The sequence below is a fragment of the Mastigoproctus giganteus genome, chromosome 2 (genome assembly GCF_048544385.1).
Source record: "Mastigoproctus giganteus isolate SK-2022 chromosome 2, ASM4854438v1, whole genome shotgun sequence".
NCBI classification, from domain to species: Eukaryota; Metazoa; Arthropoda; class Arachnida; order Uropygi; family Thelyphonidae; genus Mastigoproctus; species Mastigoproctus giganteus.
The window spans coordinates 128,670,529-128,692,713 of NC_143576.1; the positions used below are offsets into that span (position 1 = coordinate 128,670,529).

Genomic DNA, 22,185 nt, shown 5'->3' on the forward strand with positions numbered 1-22,185 from the left:
ACCAGAGCCCCAAAATTTAAAGGGCGGTGTTCGAGAATTACTTGCAGAATTCTGTGCAAAAGTTATGAGGTGTTTTTGTAATAGTGATTTTTTAATTTTTCAAATTTTACGGTAACTAAGAAATAATTAAATAATTTTATATTATACTGAACAAATTAAATACGAATAATATTTAGTACATTAATTAACAATATTGTTTTGAGCATAGGGCCCTGTTCAACGTACTTGTGGCCAGCGCTGCACCAAACTGACTTAATGTTGGACTCATCGCTCTTGTCAACTGGATGCATTGCCATAAATTTAATGTTTCTAAACTAAGAGCATAACCCCTCCACCAATATACAAATTCAGCATCACTTATGTGTCTTATGTCAGCATCAAATGCAGACATTCTTAATGTCTGCATTTGATGACTTAATCAGATTCAACTTAATCAACTTCAAATTCATCAAATTTATTTATGCTCCTAGCATTAGTATACATGCATATGTCCTTTGTTACCCTAACACAGCCCATGTATTTATTTGTTCCATGATGAACCAGAGGAGGGCCTGAAGTCCCAGACACCTTGCTTTCCAGGCTGCTGCATGTAACGTTAGTAGCAGTGCAATAATCACTTTTGCCTCTGCCTGTGGCTCTAGTTAAGCTATTATTCTGTGTATATCCCCAAGATGGCAGTTTTCCAAGCCACTTATCACTGCCTCGATAGTATCAGCAAATATTCTTGACCCATTCTATTCAAGCGTATCCCATCCCTATAAAAACAAACAGTCACTCCTGTTAACAAGCACAGACCCAACTGAGAAAAATTCTACCCCCATGAGCATTGCACATTCTCTCCAGGGCTGAATTGACTGACAAAGCTCTCAACACATACTCCCTCCTATGGTGTGTGGGCAGAATTGCAGACACTTTAAAATTTAATCCTAACTCTCAACTTTTTCCCAACATTCCACTGTTCTTATTAAGTAAGTTCTCAGATCTCCTACTCTTAACATCATTAGTGCCAATGTGTACATCAATATCATCTTTTGTTGGCTTAAAAGATGATATCTGCTCTACATAATCTAATTTTGCCCCTGACAGACATACCCTGGTCCTATTCCACCCATCCTTCTTGCACAACATATTTCCCATTTCCTTGACATTGAGTCACTGACAATAATCACCTCCTTTAGAACCAGTGCATTCTGCCTTGGAGGTTGTCGCTGTGTTGCCCAAAGCACGTGTGAGCTTTGGTGTTCAGTTGGGCTAGCTGAGAATTTGATGAACTCCCATTTTAATTTGTTCGAGGGCATCTACCCCACTCTTCAAACGCCCATAAACGTCTATCAGAATGCTGAGTTGGTGCCTAATTTTTTCATATTCTCTGCAAAACACACACACACACACATTGGCTGGATCATGGTTTGCAAACACTTTCCTGGTCATAAGTTTAATTTTTTAAAGGTCTGCAAACGCAAAAACATCCTCCTTGGCTGAATCATGTCCTGTTCCAAAAAGGTTGCAAACATTTTGCAAGTTGCACATTTTGTTAGGCTGTGGTGCGCCAGACAACTGCCCTCTCTTCGGTTCTTCCCCCAAGTCATAACACTCCCATTACTTTGTGCCTGTTGCTTTGCTACTCTAGTCTGGGGCATGATTTCCATTTAAATACAATTTCATTCATTAACAACTAAAATTAATAAACTTAATTGATTAATTGACAATACTACACTAAGCTAATAGATTCCTAACTACAGTGATAAGTATTATGCTATCAAGCTTTACGTTATACCTTACGTTATGAAGTTCAAGATATACATTACACTATACTGTTATAATTGCAGTTTTAAATTAGTTATATCCTTACAAAAAAGTAAGGTTCTTTAGGTAAACACAAAAATAAATATGCCCAACATGTGATTAGAACCTTCGAACTACTTATTTATCACAATTAAAATCTAACAATTCAACTGCATGACTCATTACCTGCTACGATAGATATTCGTGCCAAAACATCACCATAATAACGGCACGAACAGTAAGTCATAACTTACAAAATCACTAGCTAAATTTAAAAATAAGCTAACGAACATGACTAATACTATTTAAACTATTTGTAAAACAATTTAATATGTTAATTAATCAAAAATACCTCATGAAAATTTCCAAAAAAAAAGTATCATTCCCATGAGTTCAAAATTCTAAGTAGCATAGCTGTGACCACTGGTATGCATGTTATGAGTTTAACTCTATACACCACCATAAAAAATGAATGGATCATTCTAACTGTGGCACTGTTATATTGGCAGCCATAAGTAATTTCAATGAAGTTGTAAATCCTTCTGGATGCAGAGAGGTAAACTGCATATAAGTAGTCTATGGCAGCTTAATTAACATGAAACATAGACCTTTCCATGTGAATGGCAGGCAATGTTCAACAGAATAATTTCTAAAGTTCTCTTTGACTGAAGTTGTAGATGGCCAATCTTAGATGGAGGCAGTACAAATTTCTCCCCTTTATTTATTCTGGGTTTTTAAAGTGACATGCCATGCAAATCAGCCAGTGAACACACATGTCTACTGAAAACTATATATACAGATATGAAAATTCAAATGCTATTAAAATAATAATTTGAAATTTCTTTACTGAGTATAAAAAGAAATTTATTTGTATAAAAAGAAATTTATTTACTTAATAAACATGGGAAGCAAAGTGTATGAACTGCTTGCTAAGTGGAGCCCTGTTCATAAGTTTAATTTCTTAAATTTTTATTCAAAATTTTGAATTGGTGCTGCAAAAACCATAGCTTCCCCACAATACAAAAAAAAAAAAAAGGTTACCAATTACTATTTTAGTTCATTATTGTGTATTATGTCTGTATTCACAGAATAATCTGCATAATGTGCACGTTGAAATTTCAAAAAAATTTCAGACCTTATACCACTGGACTTGCTCACACGGGGATGCCTTACAATTATAAGACTAGCAGATTTTGAAGAGAAGATATGACATCAATCAAAAACTTACAGTGATGACGTGTGCAAAGCCATTAAGAAAAGATATCATGTATGAATGCCAGTGGTGTATATTTTGAACCGATTAGACCTAACTTAACTTTTAGCCTAATCTATCTTAACTTCTGTTTTATAAATTACATTTCTACATATTCATTAATTCTGTAAAAAAATTGGATTATGTTTACTCATACTTTTAGAAAAAGTTTGAATAAACTGAAAGTATTTATGCATAATTATGACTCCTCTTATATTCTCTCTGCTATTGTCATGGTGCTGCTATTCCATACTGAAAAAAATACACACGTTTTACCTACTCAGTGTTGTATATAACATAAAAAATAATGAAAAACTGGAAGTCATATCTTCATGCAAAAGGATATATTACAAATAAGTCCAGTTTCATTAAATTTTATATCTAGTTTCTGTATTTATATTTAGTCTTGATTTTGAAATTCAATTGGGATGGGAAAGGGAGGGAAAACACAAATGGTCAAAGTATTCAGAAACTTCTAATAGCTGAAAGTGTTGGGACATACAGGGTTCCAAATAACAAAGGGGTTCCAAATTTGGGGTTCCAAATAACAAAGATTTCATTTTTTATAAAAGATATCACTTTCAGGATATGTAATTATTATTTTTTAAATGCCAAACCACTTTTGCGACTTAACTCATTTAAAACCTTTTTCATTGCTACTGACCTTATATGAATCATTAGCAGGGGTGGACTGGCCCAGGTGGTGATTTTCCACCAGGGCCAACAGCAAATTTGGGTCATCAAATAATGGTCAATACACGTGTGATACGGATGAGGCCAAAATTGGTGGGAGTTGCTGGAGCCAAAACCTGCCAGTCCAACCACGATCATTAGCATTCACAAAAGATGAAAAATGTTTCTGGTCAGTCAATGTTCAAAGTTTTGAAAAATATTAAAAACATTAACTGAGATACAATCAAGGTACAGTAATGCAACTGAACACATAACCATACTGCTGTCTGCACACCAAGTAAGCATGAGTCTGGTGATATTCCAAGAATTCAATTTTATATTCTGAAACAACTGTAACATTAGAAGGAGTCTTGCATGAAGCCATCACACAAGAACTTTGTAGTGTAAAAATACTAGTATTTATTTTATATAGCATTGAGTTCAAGCTAATTTATTTGTCTGACGGAAAAATGGTTTCCATATGAAAACCATTCCACCATTTAGGACCATTAACTAAAACCTGCTTAGAAAAAAAAAATTTCATAAAATTAAAATTTCTCTCTAGATCTAGACCTGATTTTCACAAACTGATGACAAGTGAGAGTTAAACTGCGGAAAGAGAAATTATGTGAGAGCAGGGGGGAAATACTCAATTTTAAAAAAAAATGGGAAATACCATTAAAGGATTTAGTTAAAAAAAAAAAAAAGAGTCAAACCTTCCCAGGTCCTGATTGCCCTTGTTCTTCTCCTTGATTAGTCTTTAATCGTGACTTTGGTCCTTTGCTGGGAGATCCTGAACGTGTTCCTGAAGGACTCCGCATTTGTGTTATTCTTCCAAGAAAATCTTCTTTAAAGGATCTTGCTCTTCTAGCTAGACGACCACCCCGAGGCCTTAAGGAGTCTAACAGAATAACAATATGATTTGTTTAGAAAAAAAATGCTATTTTATTATTAGTACAATAAAAAAACCTATATTGGTGGGAAAAATTACACTTCATATATTAAATTTTAAGTGTGCCTTCATATCAGCACAACCACGATGCCCACTACTTGGATGTTTTAATTTTTAAAGGAAAATCATTTGTAATTAATAAAAACATTTAGACATTGATACATTAACATAAAGTTGGCTGTTACAACTGTGATCATCAACCATGAACAGTGTTGAAGAAGTAGTGGGAATTTCTAAACAGGATTGAGATAAATATAATTCTTGAATATTTTATTTTATGTGATTCTGTGGATCTACATTTAATCAGTAGCGTTCCATAAATTTTAATATATATATATATATATATCACACAGCATTACTGTGATAATAGTGTGGTATTCAGGTACAGTAGAATTTAAACTTTTTAAGTGAAATTATGCCTCATACTAGAGCAGCAAAGCAGATGCCCACAGCAAGGAGGATGCCTTGACTCAGGACAGGGGAAACTGCTGAAAGTGGTTCTCCTGCAAATCAAGGCTTTACTGCATGTTGTACATGGATAGCTTTACTGCATGTTGTACATGTCAGCTATGCATAGCTGACAGCAGCTGGACATAATGCCAAAGGAGATTCCTTTATAGGTGCACGTGCACACAGAGAGAGAGAGAGAGAGAGAGAGAGAGAGAGAGAGAGAGAGAAACTGGCATGCACAAAGCCATTATGACAGGTATTAAAGAACGATAAATGACTTATTGTTTATATTTATTGACTTTTTGAATGACACAAAACACAAATAATTGACAATTTTTTTTACAGTTCACAATAAATGTTGGAAAATCCAACTGCCAATCTCAATACACCTTGCAATTCTTGGGGTGATATGATGCGTTATCCTTCTGAGGTCGTCTTGGCATTCCTTTACGATGGCAGCAGTATCCAAAATGCAAGCGAGCAATCAGTCTCTTGCACAAATTGGAGCAGTGTGGCACTGGAGGCAAACTGCTTCTATGGATAAAGGGATGGCTGAATGGGAGAAGACAGAGTGGTAATCAATGGGCACTGCTCTTTGTGGACTAATGTTATTAGTGGAGTCCCTCAGGGCTCAGTGTTGGGTCCATTGTTGTTTTCTGTATGTATTAATGATATTGATGATAGTATATCAGACTTAATGTCCAAGTTTGCAGACGATACAAAGGTTGGTAGTGTTTTAATGACACTAATGACGGTAACTGCTGCAACAGGATCTAGAAAAGTTGAGCAAATGGGCTGAGAGGTGGCAAATGAAGTTTAACATTGAAAAATGTAAAGTACCTTATATGGGAAGCAGTAACCCAGAGTAACGTATCAACTGTGTGGTACTACACCGACAGTGGTAGAGAATGAAAACCATCGGGGGGTAATTGTGCAGGCAGATATGAAGTTTTCTGAGCAGTGAAGATGGTCTGTAAGAGCAGCTTATAGTGTCTTGTCAATGATATAAAGGAACTTTTCTAGCAGGGATAAAGAGATGATTATCCCCTTGTATAAGGCAATGGTCAGACCACACCTTGAATACTGTATACAAGTCTAGAGGCCTCATTTTAGGAAGGATGTAGAGCTGTTGAAGCGAGTGCAGAGAAGGGCAACAAGATTAGCAAATGGAATAAAGGGTTGCTCTTATGAAGAAAGGCTTAGGTTTTGCAAATTACAGTGTCTGGAGACTAGGCACCTGCGAGATGATTTGACTGAGGTTTATAAAGCCGTGAATGGTTTGAGCATATCAATGCTGATGGGATTCTTCACCTTGCTCAGAATAATCGCCTGAGAGGGCATAAATTCAAATTGAGGAAAGACAGTTGTAGGATAGATGTGCGAAAGTTTGCCTTTATCCAGCGTGTGATTGGTTGCTGGAACAAACTTCCAACTGTTGTTGTAGAAGTTGATAGCTTAAATAGATTCAAGGCAGAACTAGACAAATATTTGGGAGTGAGTTTAGAAGAATTTAGAAGTTTAGGTGAAATTAGAAGAACTGTTTTTTTTTTTTTTTGGCTGATGCATATAAGCTTGCTTTCTTGCATCATGTGCCTTTACTAATGCTAATTCACCTTTTCTTTGTATAGTGCACTTTTCATCCATCCCTACAAACGAAAATCTAACGGAGTGAAGTCTGGAGACCTTGGTGGCCAATGAATGGGACCACCACTACCGATCCCTAGTTCAGGGAAAGTTATTTAGATATTGTATCACCAGATGAGTATAATGTGCAGGAGCTCCATCATGCTGAAGTACATGCCAATCCTTATAGCCAAGGGAACATCCTCCAATAGTACTGGAAGTTCATTTTGCAGAAATTCTAGGTAAATGGGCCTTGTAAGACAATTTTGTAACACAAAAGGCCCAATCAACTGTATGTTGATGATACCACACCACAAGTTTACAGAGAAGCAATGTTGAAAATTTGTGTCTACAGTGGCATGTGGATTTTCATCTGACCACCTACGAGTTACAGGTTTTGATTTGATTTGATAGTTGTTGGCGCATTGGCTTCTGTGGCCATATTGCACCTCCCAAGGTTTTTGCAGTACTTTGATCCAAGCCCGAGGCGGGAATCGAACCCGCGACCTTTGGGTTGCCGGGCAGGTACTTTACCCACTCAGCTAGCCCGGTCGGCCTACGAGTTACAGGTGTTGTTGATACAGTCACGGGTGAAAGTAGCTTCATCGCTGAGCAGTAATAATGGAATTAATCAACAATTAGCATTTACTCACCAACAAAATTCCAATCACTGTGCGTCATCTCCTGGTTGAAGGTGTTTCACCCACTGTATATGAAATGGATACAAACCGTGCTCACGTAATGTTTGGCATACTCTTGTCTGTGAAACACCAATACACATAGAAATTCTTTGTGTGCTAACATTATTACTAAATCTACCGACTGAAGAATGTTTCTATTTCATCCACATTCAGAAGAAACATGAGTGCTGGGAACTGTACCAGTCTCATGCAGTTTGGTGTAAACAGTAGTAAATGCTCTTGAATGTGGTATTCTGTAGTTAGGAAACAGTCAGCAGTATTCTCTATAAGCAGCAGTAGCACTTCCACCACAAAAACCATAGACAAATACCATATCAGCATATTCAGCATGTGTGAAGATGTGTGGCATTCTTAACACTTCTAACACCAAACAGCATCAGGTTATAACTGCTTCTGGGTCAAATCTGATTCAGGGAGCTGTGCGTGCCAATTTCAAACAGCTGTATCTCCGTATCCACTGAGAATTGGACACATGTTTATATGAACTTTTTTACTTAGAATAATCGATACTATAACCTCCCAAAATATTTACTATTCCTCCTGAATCACTCTGTATATACGCAAATGAGCACTAACTACAGAGACAGTCAGCCAGCAAATTGGAATGACTTCTCATAAGGGATTTTAACTTTTAAGGTACTGACAGGAACTTGTGGGGTGGCACTTAACTCAGCAGTATATTTATCAGTTTGCTGGATAATTGTTTTCTATAACCAAATGTCAGAGACCCAATAAGATGAAGCAATATTCTTGATTAGATTATCAGCAGTGATTCATGATGCATTAAGAATCTTCAGGTTAAATAACCTTTACATGGAAGTGATCATAATGCATTGGCGTTGGCCTTATTCAAATAAATAAGTACTACCAGGGGTAAAGGGAACATATTTTGTTTTTACAAGGGTTATTATAACAGGATCAACTTTTGTCCAGGGCATGCCTGCCCATGAACAAAATTAGTAAGGAAATTGATGTTTGCTTGTTATTTGGTTTTTAGGAGCATTAGCAACTAAGGCCATATTGCTCCAGGATATGCGGTGGTCATTCCCTGACCTTTCCGCATCCTCCGTATTTGGTGGTGACTGGCTTGAACCCCGGTCTAATCAAGAAGCATGTGCTACGCACTGCTGCTCCTTCCCACCTGGCTACGGAGGCACCTAAGGAAATTGATGATTTGCCGAGTAGTTATCTTTTTAAAGGCACAAAAGGAGATACATACTGTTTATCACCTTTTGTATACATTGGGATTAGTGATATTAAGATATAAGAGATCTGAGGACTGACTTAAGTAGGGCAACGTTGCTATCAATGAATTCAGCCCTGGTGAGACTGAGCAAGGAATATGGGTGTTTTTTAACAAGGACTGTTTTTTACAGGATTGGGACAAACTTAAATAAAAGAGGTGCAACAATATTTGCTGATGCTACCCAAGCAGTGTTAAGTGAGGCAGAAAACCTCTAGCTTTGGGGGGTACACAGATTAATCAATTAATAGCAGCTGTAGGCAGAAGCGTAAGTGATTCTTGCATATTGATTCCATTGGAACATGCAGCAGCCAAAAAAAGTATGATGTCAGGGATTACAACTAAAACTGGGACGGGCGGTCCTCATGAAACAAAAAAATGTGTGGGCTGTGTTGAACTAACTAAGAACAAGTGCAGATACCCATATACTTGGCATGAATACTAGTGGTAGGCATATAAGCAAACAAATCTGGTGAATTTGAAGTAAAGTTTGGTTAAGTCATCAAATGCAGACTTTGTGGGAATATCAAGAAATGGTGCCAATCAAACATAAGAGCAATTTTCATATGGAGAATTCAATGCGCACAGAAAGGACAGAGGGGGGGGGGGGGCTCTTGGTATAGAAGTACAGTAAAAGTCCGAAAATCCGGACTGCTCGTGGATTGGGTCGATCCAGATTTTCGGATTCTCAGGCAGTACTTTTAAAATTCAAATTTAAGATGGAATAAAGAAGAGATGACCAGGTAAATTTTGACAGTTCATTCATTAGCAAATAAAGTACGCTTCATTTACTGAAATGAGCAGTTTTAAAGAAAAATAAATTCAACACCTGACAAAGATGTAAACCAAAATTTTCACCACAAAAAAAAAAAAAAAAAAAAAAGCATGTAATGTTTGAAATCATGATTAAAAATGAACAATGTAAAAAAAGAAAAATACAGTATATAAATGAAAGCAGAAGATATATATTTTATATAAATTAATTATTTGTTTTAGTTTATTAATGAAACATTTTCATATAAAATACAAAGTTCAAAAAAACATATTTATTCGTTCTTTTCTGCGATTTGTTGCATCTGTTGCACTGCTTGTGGATGGAACACTTGCAGCTTCTACTCTATCTGCTATTGATGCTTATATTGCATTCTTTAAATACTTTTGTATATCATCTTGTTTACAACTTTGTAATAAAATTATTATGCACCATGTGCGAATGCATGACTTCCTGAAGACTGGTTCTGTTCCATAAATTTAATAATTGTTTCAATGGACTTTTCTCCAGTAGCCCAAGATATCTTTTCTTCTTCAACTTTGTCATTTTCTTTATCAGATTCTTCTGAATAATTCTCTTCTATCTTATCAGTAGTTATAATGCTTTGAATAAAGCCGACCGGGCTAGCAGAGTGGGTAAAGTACCTGCCCAGCAACCCAAAGGTCGCGGGTTCGATTCCCGCCTCGGGCTTGGATCAAAGTACTGCAAAAACCTTGGGAGGTGCAATATGGCCACAGAAGCCGATGCGCCAACAACTACCAAATCAATCAATCAAGCTTTGAATAATTTCCTGATCAGTGAAAGTCACTGCAACTTCAACATCATCTTCAATGCATATCCACTCTTCTATGTTATCAGCATTAAGTTTGAGTAGAGGGTTGTCTTCCGTACATAATTTAACAGTTTTCATCAGTTCTTTCACTTCAGATGCCATCAGCTTTATGTTAAATCCTTCAAAATCTTCATTTCGATCAGATTGTAGATCTGCAAACATCACGTTCGGCCATAACTTTCACCACACTCTAAAAAGAGTTACAGGCTTGTAACTCTTGTAAAAGAGTTACTTAAGGCTTGACTGCATTCCATGCAGTCACGAGTGAAAATGTTCCATCTTCAGATTATAAAACTGTGTTGAAATTCTGAAGGGACGACATTCTCATGGATCATTTTCATCATAAAATCATTTTTATAGCAACGTTTATAAAGTTCCTAATGGCTCCTTGAACCATGGGTTGAATTAATGGTGTTACGTTTATTGGCAAATAACATGCAAAAATATTTTTCCGCAATCAGACACTAATTTTGATTCATCTGGGTGGGCCCTCCAGTTGTCGAGAGGAAGCAGGCACTTTGTATTTGCAGGCTTCACCAATTTTCTCAAGTTCTGACGAATTGATGGAACAAAATCATGAACAAACCAATTGCAAAATATATCTTTGTCCATTTAAGCATTCTTTTGGGTTTTATAATCACAGGTAAGTGCACAATTCCTTTAAAGGCCTGCGGACACTGAAATTTATCAATCACCAAAAGCTTAATTTTATGCTGACCTGAAGCATTGACACACATAACAACGGTTACTCTTTCCTTATTAAGCTTAAGCTTTGTTGCATTTTGTTCTTGGTTTACAGCCAAAGTTTTTGTGAGAAAACACTTCCAGTAAACTGCTGTTTCATCAGCACTAAAAATTTGATTGATGGTAAGGTTGTAGTCAGATACAATTTTTTCAAATGTTGCACTACATTCTGTTGCTGCTTAGATATCAGCCGACTGTCTTTCTCCAGCATTATCTAACTAACTAACATCATGACGAGTCTTGAAATTCCTAAGCCATCCACAACTAAATGTGCACTCTGATTCAATGTTCATTTGCTCCTTAAAAGACCTTGCTTTACCAATGCTAGGAGTTTGGTAAATAAATTTGATGAATTTGAGGTATTGCTCAAAACATCAGAGGCAGATATTGCTGGGATATCAGAGACGTGATGTCACAGAGATATATGGAATGCAGAACTGGAATTTGGGGAGTACATGTGTACAGAAAGGATAGACAGAATAGGAAGGGTTATGCTATTAGTTAAGAAACACATAAAATCCAAGGAAGTGAAGCCAGTCGAAAGGACTGGACAGTGCAGTGTCGAGTCAGTTTGGTGTGACATAAGCATTGGGAGATCAAAATTGAGAGTAGGAGTGTGTGTGTTATAGGCCTAATGACTCTGAAGAGTATAATAAGGAACTGTACAGGGAAATAGAGTGGGCCAGTAAATCACAGAGTCTTATAATGGGAGATTTTAATTTCCCAGATATTGACTGGAATTTGTGGGTTGGTCATACACTAGCAAGGCTTTTGTGGATTTGCGGAAAAGCCAATAATTATAACTTTTAGCCATAATTATTACAACTTCTTCGGACTCAGGGGAGGTACCCATGCACTGGAGATGTGCAAATGTGACCGCAATCCACAAAGAAGGATCACAGGACAACACAAGTAATTATAGACCTGTTAGTTAAACTTCTGTTCCAGGAAAATTAATGGAGGCACTGGTTAAAGAAGCACTGCAGGATCATCTAGACAAGACTCCAGTTATAGTTCGGACACAGCATGGGTTTGTTAAGGGAAAGTCTTGCCTGACCAATTTGATTGGATACTATGATGTAGTCACAAATGAACTGGATGCAAAGAATAATTTAGATATCATATCTTTGGATCTTGGAAAGGCTTTTGATACTGTTGCACAAGGAAGACTGCTGCACAAATTGGAGCAATGTGGCACTGGAGGCAAATTGCTGCTATGGATAAAGGGATGGTTGAGTGGGAGAAGACAGAGAGTGGTGTGCAATGGACACTACTCATCATGGACTGATGTTATTAGTGGAGTCCCTCAGGGTTCAGTGTTAGGTCCATTGTTGTTTTCTGTATTTATAATGGTATTGATGATGGTATATCAAGCTTAATGTCCAAGTCTGCAGATGATACAAAAGCTGGCAGGGTTGTTAAGGACACTAATGACAGTACGCTGCTGCAACAGGATCTAGAAAAGTTGAGCAGATGGGCTGAGAGGTGGCAAATGAAGTTTAACATTGACAAATGTAAAGTACTACATATGGAAAGCAGTAACTCCAGAGTGATGTATCAACTCTGTGGTACTACACTGACAGTGGCAGAGAACGAAAAGGACCTGGGGTAATTGTGCAGGCAGATATGAAGTTTTCTGAGCAGTGCAGAAGGTCTGCAAGAGTAGCTCATAGTGTCTTGTCAATGATATACAGGATTTTTTTTCATCAGGGATAAGGAGGTGATTATCCCCTTGTATAAGGCAATGGTCAGGCCACACCTTGAGTACTGTATACAGGTCAGGAGGCCTCATTTTAAGAAGGATGCAGAGCTGTTGGAACGAGTACAGAGAAGGGCAACAAGATTAGTGAATGGAATAAAGGGTTGCTCTTATGAAGAAAGGCTTAAATTTTGCAAATTACAGTGTCTGGAGACTAGGCATCTGCGAGGTAATCTGATTGAGGTATATAAAAACTTGAATGGTTTGAGCATGCTCAATGCTGATGGGATTCTTCCTCTTGCTCAGAATAATAACCTGAGAGGGCATAAATTCAAATTGAGGAAAGACAGATGTAGGATAGATGCGTGGAAGTTCACCTTTAGCCAGTGGGTAGTTGGTTGGTGGAACAGACTTCCATCCTTTGTTGTGGAAGTTGATAAGCTAAATCAACTTTTTAAGGCTGAGCTGGACAGGTATTTGGAACAAATGGAGGGGTGGAATAGGAGCAGCTTTTTTTTTGGCTAATGCTGCATAAGCTTGCTTTCTTGCATCACATGCCTCTAATAAGCATCGGCCCAGAAATTGCCATACTTCCGATCGTTTTAGAAAAAACTGTTCATACAACACTTTATTGAGATTCTCTAATTTTTGCCAATGTAAACTTTTCCTCTCAGCAAATTTATTGTGGACGAGGCTGTGAATACTAGAATTTTATTCTTTGCCTTTTTTATATCTTAAATTGTAGACTTTCCGATGTTGTATGTTTCCAATAAAACAGTATTGCTCACACCACTTTGTAGTTTCTTAATTATTTCAAGTTTGTCACTCAATTTCAACATGTTCTTCTTTCTCTTCACACCATAAAGTTTATCTATTTTAGGAGCCATTATTATGGGCTTGTAAAGACATATGCTATATATGGTATATGGAAAGAGTAGGACAAAAATTATAACACTGCCACGGTTTGATTGCTCATTTCAAAATGGTGACTGTGAGCTTGCTTGTTGTAGCTGGCCATCTGTGGCACTCACTCATGCGTGAGTGCCATCTGTGGCACTCACGCATGCGCACGAATGCACAAAGGCCTGCTAAATTTAAAACGTTCAAGTTTTTGAAAAGTCCAGATTCCTGGCATCCGGATTTTTGGACTTTTACTGTACTTGGAATCTACGGCAATGCACCCAAATTGACATCTGTGACCAGTGCAACACCGACTCAGTGAGATGTGGCATAAGCACTCGGAAAACAAAAACAAGAGTCATAACACTATGTCTGTGGCGAGTACAACAAACAGAGTGGGTCAGTAACTCAATGTCACATAACAGAGCTTTAACTTTCCAGATATTGACAGCAACTGGCGAGTTGGTCACTCACACAGCAACAAGAATTTTCTGGATTTAAAGGATGACTGTTTTCTATGACAGAATGTTACAGAAACAAGAGAAAGCAACCCTCAATCTAATTATCAGCAGTGATTCCAGGTGCATTAAGAATATCCAGATAAAAGAACTATTAGGTGGCAGTTGATCATAATATATTGATGTGGGATATACTAAAAGATAACATATTTTTTAGTCTTGATTTCCTGTGCGGACGAAGCTCCTTGAAGCTCTTGGAACAGAGAAGTTTTTCCTGATTTATTTTCTGATTTATTAGCTTAAATTGTCATATTAACTTATTTTCTAGAGTAGCTTTATATTCCTAGTTACGATACTTAGTTTAAAGTTTAACTTAGACAGAGATTTTGTAGGTATTACTTAGTATCGGTAACGGTATCAAATCCACGTGTTACAAATTGAATGAGAAGTCTTTTTTTTTAACCAAATTTAGTCGATTTATTAACCAATTGTTATATCAAATTATCTTCTATAAGTAGATTATAGACCTAGTGAGGATCCTTAGTTTATTCTAAATTGAGATAGCGAGATTTGGAAGCTAATCAATACTTACGAGTCCGTAGAAGTACCGTTCGAGAATTCCCGCCATTTTTACACGATAGCATAAGCTTAGTGTAGTATAGTGCCAATATAATACAATTAAATTGACAATATAATAGAATATTGTCAATTAATCAGTAAATCTATTAATCTTGATAAACTTTATTGTCAATTAAATTGTACTTTTAACTCTATATATTTATAACGACTTAATCGTATCAAATAATTAATACATAACTATAGTGGTACACGTGATACGGAAGTTGTATAAAGGGAACTCGTAGAAAACACTAGATACCGAAAAAAAAAATTAAAATAAAAAATAACATAACTGTTTTTCGATATAACTTAAGGATTTAATTTTTGTTTTGAAATTTTATTGAATTAAATCGGAATCATGACTCTGACCAGAGCAGCAAAGCAAAAGGCTCAAGCTAATGGGAGTGCTGTGGTTCAGGGGAGAACTGAGGGGGGCAGTTGCCCTCTGAATCACAGTCTTTTAAAATGCACTGTTTGCTTGATGTTTGCGGAGCAGTCGGGTACGGGACATGATGCTGCCAAGGGGGATGTCTTTGTGTGTGCACGATGTAAGGAGTGCAAGGAAATCAGGCGACAACTCAGCGTTGTTATGGGCCTTTATGAGAGCTTGAAGGACAGGGTGGATGCCCTCGAAGAAAATAAATTGAGGGGCCCATCAAGCTCTCAGCTGCCCACATCAACGCCAGAGCTTGCACTTGGTCATCAGGCAACACAGAGGCAGCCCCCTAGGCAGAATGCGCTGGTCCCACAGGAACTAGTAGTTGTTGGTGACTATTGTCAGGGAAACGGGGAACATGCTTTGTAAAAAGGATAGGTGGAATAGGACCAGGGTATGTCTGCCAGGGGCAAAGGTTGATGACGTTGTAGAGCGGATATCATCTTTTAAGGGCACAAAAGGTGATATAGTTGTACACGTTGGCACTAATGACATTAAGAGTAGGAGACCGGCGGAATTACTTAGCAAGTACAGGTCACTGTTGAAAAAAGCCGTGAATTAGGGTTGAATTTGAAAGTGTCTGCAATTCTGCCCAGACACTATAGGAGGGAGTATATGATGAGAGCCTTGTCGATCAATTCGGCCCTGGAGGGATTGTGCAAGGCTCAAGGGGTAGAATTTTTTTCAGCCTGGACTGTACTTGTTAACAGGAGAGATTGCTTCTACAGGGATGGGATACACTTAAATAGAAAGGGTGCAAGAATTTTTGCTGATGCTGTCGAGGCAGTGTTAGGTGGGTCAGAAAACTGCTAGTTGGGGGGGATACAAGGACTAATAGATTAACAGTAGACACTGGCAGAGGTGGAAGTGATTCTTGCACTGCTTCTATTGAAATGAGCAGAAGCTTGAAAAACAAGATTCAGGATATTTCAGAGACTGCTGGGAGTCATTGCGGTACAAGTAAACACATGGGTTGTGTTAGGGTAGCTAAGAATAGAAACAGGTGCATGTATACCTGCGTGTACACCAATGCTAGGAGTTTGGTAAATAAATTTGATGAATTTGAGGTATTGCTCAAAACATCAAAGGCAGATATTGTTGGGATATCAGAGACGTGGTGTCACACAGATATAAGTAATGCGGAACTGGAATTTGGGGAATACAATGTGTATAGAAAGGATAGACAGGACAGGAGGGGAGGAGGGGTTATGCTATTAGTTAAGAAACACAAAGTCCAAGGAAGTGAAGCCAGTCGACATCGATGGACAGGGCAGTGTCGAGTCAGTTTGGTGTGACATAAGCATAGGGGAATCAAAATAGCGAGTAGGAGTGTGCTATAGGCCTAATGACTCTGATGAGTATAATAAGATATTGTACAGGGAAATAGAGTGGGCCAGTAAATCAGAGAGTCTTATAATGGGGGATTTTAATTTCCCAGATATTGACTGGAATTTGTGGGTTGGTCACTCGCACACTAGCAAGGCTTTTGTGGATTTATTGGATGATTGCTTTCTACATCAGCATGTTCGTGAGGCAACAAGAGGGAGCAATACTCTTGATCTGATTATCAGTAGTGATTCTTCATGCATTAAGAATCTGCAGATAAATGAACCACTAGGTGGCAGTGATCACAGTGTGTTGAAGTGGGATTTACTCAAGGAGGTAACTACCATCAGAGGTAAAGGGAAGGGTTTTTGTTTTCGTAAAGGCGACTATGATGGTCTGAGACAGTATTTAAATTCTATACAGTGGGACCAACTGATGATGTTACCAACAGCAAACTCAAAATGGGAAGCATTCAAGGAACTAATCTTGGAGGCTACCAGGCTTTACATACCAACTAAGAAATATTGTTCAAGGTTTAGGCCTAAATGGTTGTCAGATGAACTAATGAGACAGGTGGCAGAGAAGAAAAATGCATGGGATACATACAAATTAATGGGTGACATGGAAGCCTATGATAGATATAAGTTGGTCTGTAACCAAGTCACAAAGGAGATTAGGCAGGCAAAGGCAGACTACGAAAAATCCTTGGCAAAGGATGCAAAGAAAAACAGAAAAGAGTTCTTTACATATTTAAACTCAAGAAGGAAAGGGATGAATCAGATTGTTCCGCTGGATATTGATGGTTCAACAGTTGAGGATCCTGCTCAGGTGGCTAACAATCTAAACGAGTATTTTGCATCTACATTCACGCATGAGGAGTTATTCAGGAAGGAGAATGATGTAGGTAAAGTAAACATTGGCAGTGAGCTGGATGATTTTGTAATAACTGAGAAGAAAGTGGAGGAGAGATTGTTGAGGATAAACATAAAAAAGGCACCTGGGGTAGATGGGATCTATCCAGTTATATTAAAGGAGGCAGCAAAGGAAGTAAGCAAACCCCTAGCCATAATTATGAGAGCTTCTTTGGACTCAGGGGAGGTACCCATAGACTGGAGATGTGCAAATGTAACCCCAATTCACAAAGGAGGATCAAAGGCTGACACAAGTAATTATAGACCTGTTAGTTTAACTTCTGTTCCAGGTAAATTAATGGAGGCACTGGTTAAAGAAGCACTGCAGGATCATCTAGACAAGAATTCAGTTATAGCTCAGACGCAGCATGGTTTTGTTAAGGGCAGGTCTTGCCTGACCAATTTGATTGGATACTATGATGTAGTCACAAAAGAACTGGATGCAGGGAATAACTTTGATATTATATATTTGGATCTTAGAAAGGCTTTTGATACTGTTGCACATGGAAGACTGCTGCACAAATTGGAGCAGTGTGGCGTTGGAGGCAAATTGCTGCTATGGATAAGGGGATGGTTGAGTGGCAGAAGACAGAGAGTGGTAATCAATGGACACTGCTCAACGTGGACTAATGTTATTAGTGGAGTTCCTCAGGGTTCAGTGTTGGGTCCGTTGTTGTTTTCGGTGTTTATGAATGATATTGATGATGGGATATCAAGTTTAATGTCCAAGTTTGCAGATGATACAAAGGTTGGCAGGGTTGTTAAGGACACTACTGACGCTATGCTGCTGCAACAGGATCTGGAAAGGTTGAACAGATGGGCTGAGAGGTGGCAAATGAAGTTTAACATTGACAAATGTAAAGTACTACATATGGGAAACAGTAACCCCAGAGCAACGTATCAACTCTGCGGTACTACACTGACAGTGGTTGAGAATGAAAAGGACCTGGGGGTAATTGTGCAGGCAGATATGAAGTTCTCTGAGCAGTGCAGACGAGCTGCAAGAGTAGCTCATGGTGTCTTGTCAATGATATACAGGAATTTTTCTAGCAGGGATAAGGAGGTGATTATTCCCTTGTATAAGGCAATGGTTAGGCCACATCTTGAGTACTGTATACAGGTCTGGAGGCCTCATTTCAAGAAGGATGTAGAGCTGCTGGAACGGGTACAGAGATGGGCAACAAGATTAGTGAATGGAACAAAGGGTTGCTCTTACGAAGAAAGGCTTAAGTTTTGCAAATTACAGAGTCTGGAGACTAGGCACCGGCGAGGTGATCTGATAGAGGCGTATAAAGCCTTGAATGGTTTAAGCATGCTCAATGCTGATGGGATTCTTCATCTTGCTCAGAATAATCACCTCAGAGGGCATAAATTCAAATTGAGGAAGGACGGATGTCGGATAGATGTGCGGAAATTTGCCTTTGGCCAGCGGGTGGTTGGTTGGTGGAACCGACTTCCATCACTTGTTGTTGAAGTTGATAGCCTAAACAAATTTAAAGCTCAACTGGACAGGTATTTCGAACGAACGGAGGGGTGAAATGGGAGTGGTGTGTTTTTTTGTTTTTTTTTTTTGGCTGATGCTGAATAAGCTTGCTTTCTTGCATCATATGCCTCTACTAATGCTAATGCTAATAACTACTGTCAAGGATAAAGGGAGGGGATTTTACTTTTGCAAAGGTTGCTTTTGTAACTATAGTGGTTGTACACTATTTTTAATTTCTCTTCAGTAGGAACAACTGATGATCAGTGAAGTAATCACAGAAGTTACTAAGCTTTTGATACCATTTAATAAATAAAGTTTAAGATTTAGACCAAAGTGGATCTCAGATGAACTGATGAGATAGTACCTGAGGGAAAAAAAATGCACAAAATTATTATTTTTTTTTTTCATGAAAACCCCAAACACGAGAGGTATAAGAACCTATAGTACTTAGTACTGTGCTTGGGGTGGACGTTGAGAAGACAAAAGAAGATATCTGTTGACATTAGACTTGAACTTCTGTAGACTATAATTTTCAGGAAATAAATTGAAGGAAGGTTGTTCCAGAAAGCGGCAGTTGAATAAATAAATGAGAAAGATAAAAACCTGGTTCTGTGAGTTTCAAGTTGGACAGTAAATGGATGTTGGCGATATGCGTTCGGACTGTTTTGAAAGAGAGAGCAGGAATTATAGAAGCCAATTCAGAAGAACAGTGCCCATGCAAGTATCTGCAGAAAAGCCATGCAGCAGAAACATTATGTCTATGAGACAGCAAGTGGAGAGACTCTGTTAGAGAGAAGTCATTAATTAACCTAACTGCCCTCTTCTGAATGGAATCTAGAAGCCTGAGAGAGGTTTTGGGGGCACCGCCCCAGATGTGGAAACAGTATTCCATGGTAGGGCAGATTTGCGATTTGTACAGAGTGAACAGCTGTTTGGAAGAAAAGTAACACCAAGAGAGAAAACCAAGTTTTTTGGATGCAGAAGAAGCAATATTTTTAATGTCCTTTTGCCAAGAGAGATTAGAAGTCAAGGTAAGCCCCAAAAGAGATATCATTTTGCCTACAAATCAGAGTGTTACCAAAGATAAGTATAGAAGCAGAAGAATCCTTTTTGCGAGATATAAGAAAGACTGAGTTTTAGAAGAATTGAAATCAACTAAGTTATCTTTGCCCCAGTGGAGAATTATCTGGAGATCAGCATTTAAGGAATTGGTAGCAGATTTTCGAGAAGTTGAAGCTGATCGAGCAGGGCAAGGTTTCTCAAAATGGAAAGTGGAATGCAATGTGTTATCATCGGCAAAACTATGGATAAAATTTCCAGTCAATGGAAGAAGGTCATTAATATACAAAAGGAAAAGAGTGGGAGAAAAGAACTGAACCTTCGGGGACACCAGCATTAGTGGAGAAGTTAGAAGACGGAGAGCCATCTACCATCACCCTCAGTGAGCAATCAGAGAGAGAGAAAACTGGATAACCAATTACAAAAAACAATTGGCAAACCATAAGATGGAGCTTGTTTAGAAGGCCTTTATGCCAAACATGATCGAAAGCCTTTGAGATGTCAAGAGGAAATGCTTGTGTTTCACCAAACTTTTCCAATGAATTTGTCCATAAATGGGTAACATAAGCCAGAATATCACCAGTGGATCGACACTGACAGAATCCATGTTGGCGATCGTTGATCAGACGGAAGGTTTCTAGGTAGTTTAAGAGTTTGCAGTTAATTGATTTCTACATTACTTTAGAAAGAGTAGAAGTAATTGCAATGGGACGATAATCAGATGGGAGGGATTTGTCACCCTTTTTTGGAACTGGCAAATTTGAGCAAATTTCCAAGCAGAAGGAAAAACACCTTTGGAATAAGAAAGTGAAAAAATGTGGCAAAGAACAGTAATAAGTTCAGGAGCACAGTTTTTGAGAACAAGTGGAGAAATACCATCCGGACCTGGAGCTTTTATTTGCATGAAGATTCATCAAAATCCTTCTGATATCCTTTTCACGGAAGACCACAGGAGGCATTGAATAGAGCATGTTGGACCAAGGTGTTTTTACCAAGATGCTCACATCTGGTGAGTATGGGCTTGGCACGCCCAGGGTCCTGAGCTGGATATAATCATTCTTCTCTTGGTGATTCCCTTCTATTTCTGGTATCTCTCTCTCAGGTTAATGCAGAAATATTTTTTGGTTGGTGCAGCATAAGCCTCAGGCTTCCTTGCACTATGTGGCTAATAATAATAATAATAATAATTAATACATGAATTGGAAGAAAAATGGGATGCTAGCAGGTCAGCTTTATCCTTGGCTGAAGTAACAACAGAACCATCTGGTTTTGACAGAAGTAGGAGCAGAGATGGGCAAAAGTTGTGGCCAATAGATTTGGTAAGAGACCAGAATGCTTGAATACCATTAGGGCAAGAAGCAAGATTTCTACTATTAGCCTGTTCAAAATCTAGTTTGGACTGATTAATTACTGCTTTACAATTGTTCCAAGCTTTGGTGTAAGCAGAAAATGAAATTGAATAATTGGAAACAAGCCAATTACCAAGGTTTAGACATAGGACAAGGTTTTAAAGTTGAGTGTGGGATAAAGGATTCCATTCTTACAAGAATAATTTCACTGACACGATCTCAGCAAACATTGACATCAGAAATTTTGAAAGAGTAATCCGACCAAGAGAAAGAAGAAAAGAAATTTCGCAGGTCATCCCATTTTGCATTCTTGTAATGCCAAACAATATGAGGTTGGGAATAGCCATGAGATAAAGGCTCCATTGGAGAACAGACAATCAACAAGTTGTGATCTGATGTGCCTAAAGGAGACCGCTCACTTCGACTGTGTATTTAGAATGGCTGTTTGTGAGAAAATTATCAAGCGTGTTGGCTGTATGGTTAAGATTGTCTGGTATTCTTGTAGGTAAATGTACAATTTGTGCAAGGTCATTAGTAATTGCAAAAGCCTCAGCATCTCGACCAGATGGGTCAATATGACTAGAAAACGGAAGCCAGCTGGAGTTGTGAACATTAAATTCACCAATGAAAATTAAATCACTGTTAGGAAAGATGGACTGGAGAAAGTCAAGTTGCAAAGAGAGGAAGTCGAGGAGCTCCAAGTGATTAGCGGAATTGGGAGAATGGTAGAGACAACAGATGAATTTGACACAATGAGGTAGAGAGATTTTAAGCCAGAGAAGATCAAAAAAAAAAAAAAAAAAAGGAGATTCCAAATTACCAATTCTCTGACAGGGAATATCGGAATGGACATATGCACAAGTACCACCTTTGAGGTGAAAGGAATCTTACAGTGAATAGTTTGGGCAACTGAGATGAGA

General features: G+C 38.1%; 1 protein-coding gene across 3 annotated transcripts in view; it reads right to left on the reverse strand.

The window, feature by feature from the left end:
• C3G (C3G guanyl-nucleotide exchange factor) overlaps positions 1-22,185 on the reverse strand; it is a 410,407-nt gene that overhangs the window by 298,376 nt on the left and 89,846 nt on the right. For all 3 annotated transcript variants that reach the window (XM_090368667.1, XM_090368668.1, XM_090368669.1), the window contains exon 2: positions 4,426-4,610. In XM_090368667.1, coding sequence (XP_090224793.1) covers positions 4,426-4,610 — 185 coding nt within the window. The remainder of the gene's footprint in view (positions 1-4,425; positions 4,611-22,185) is intronic.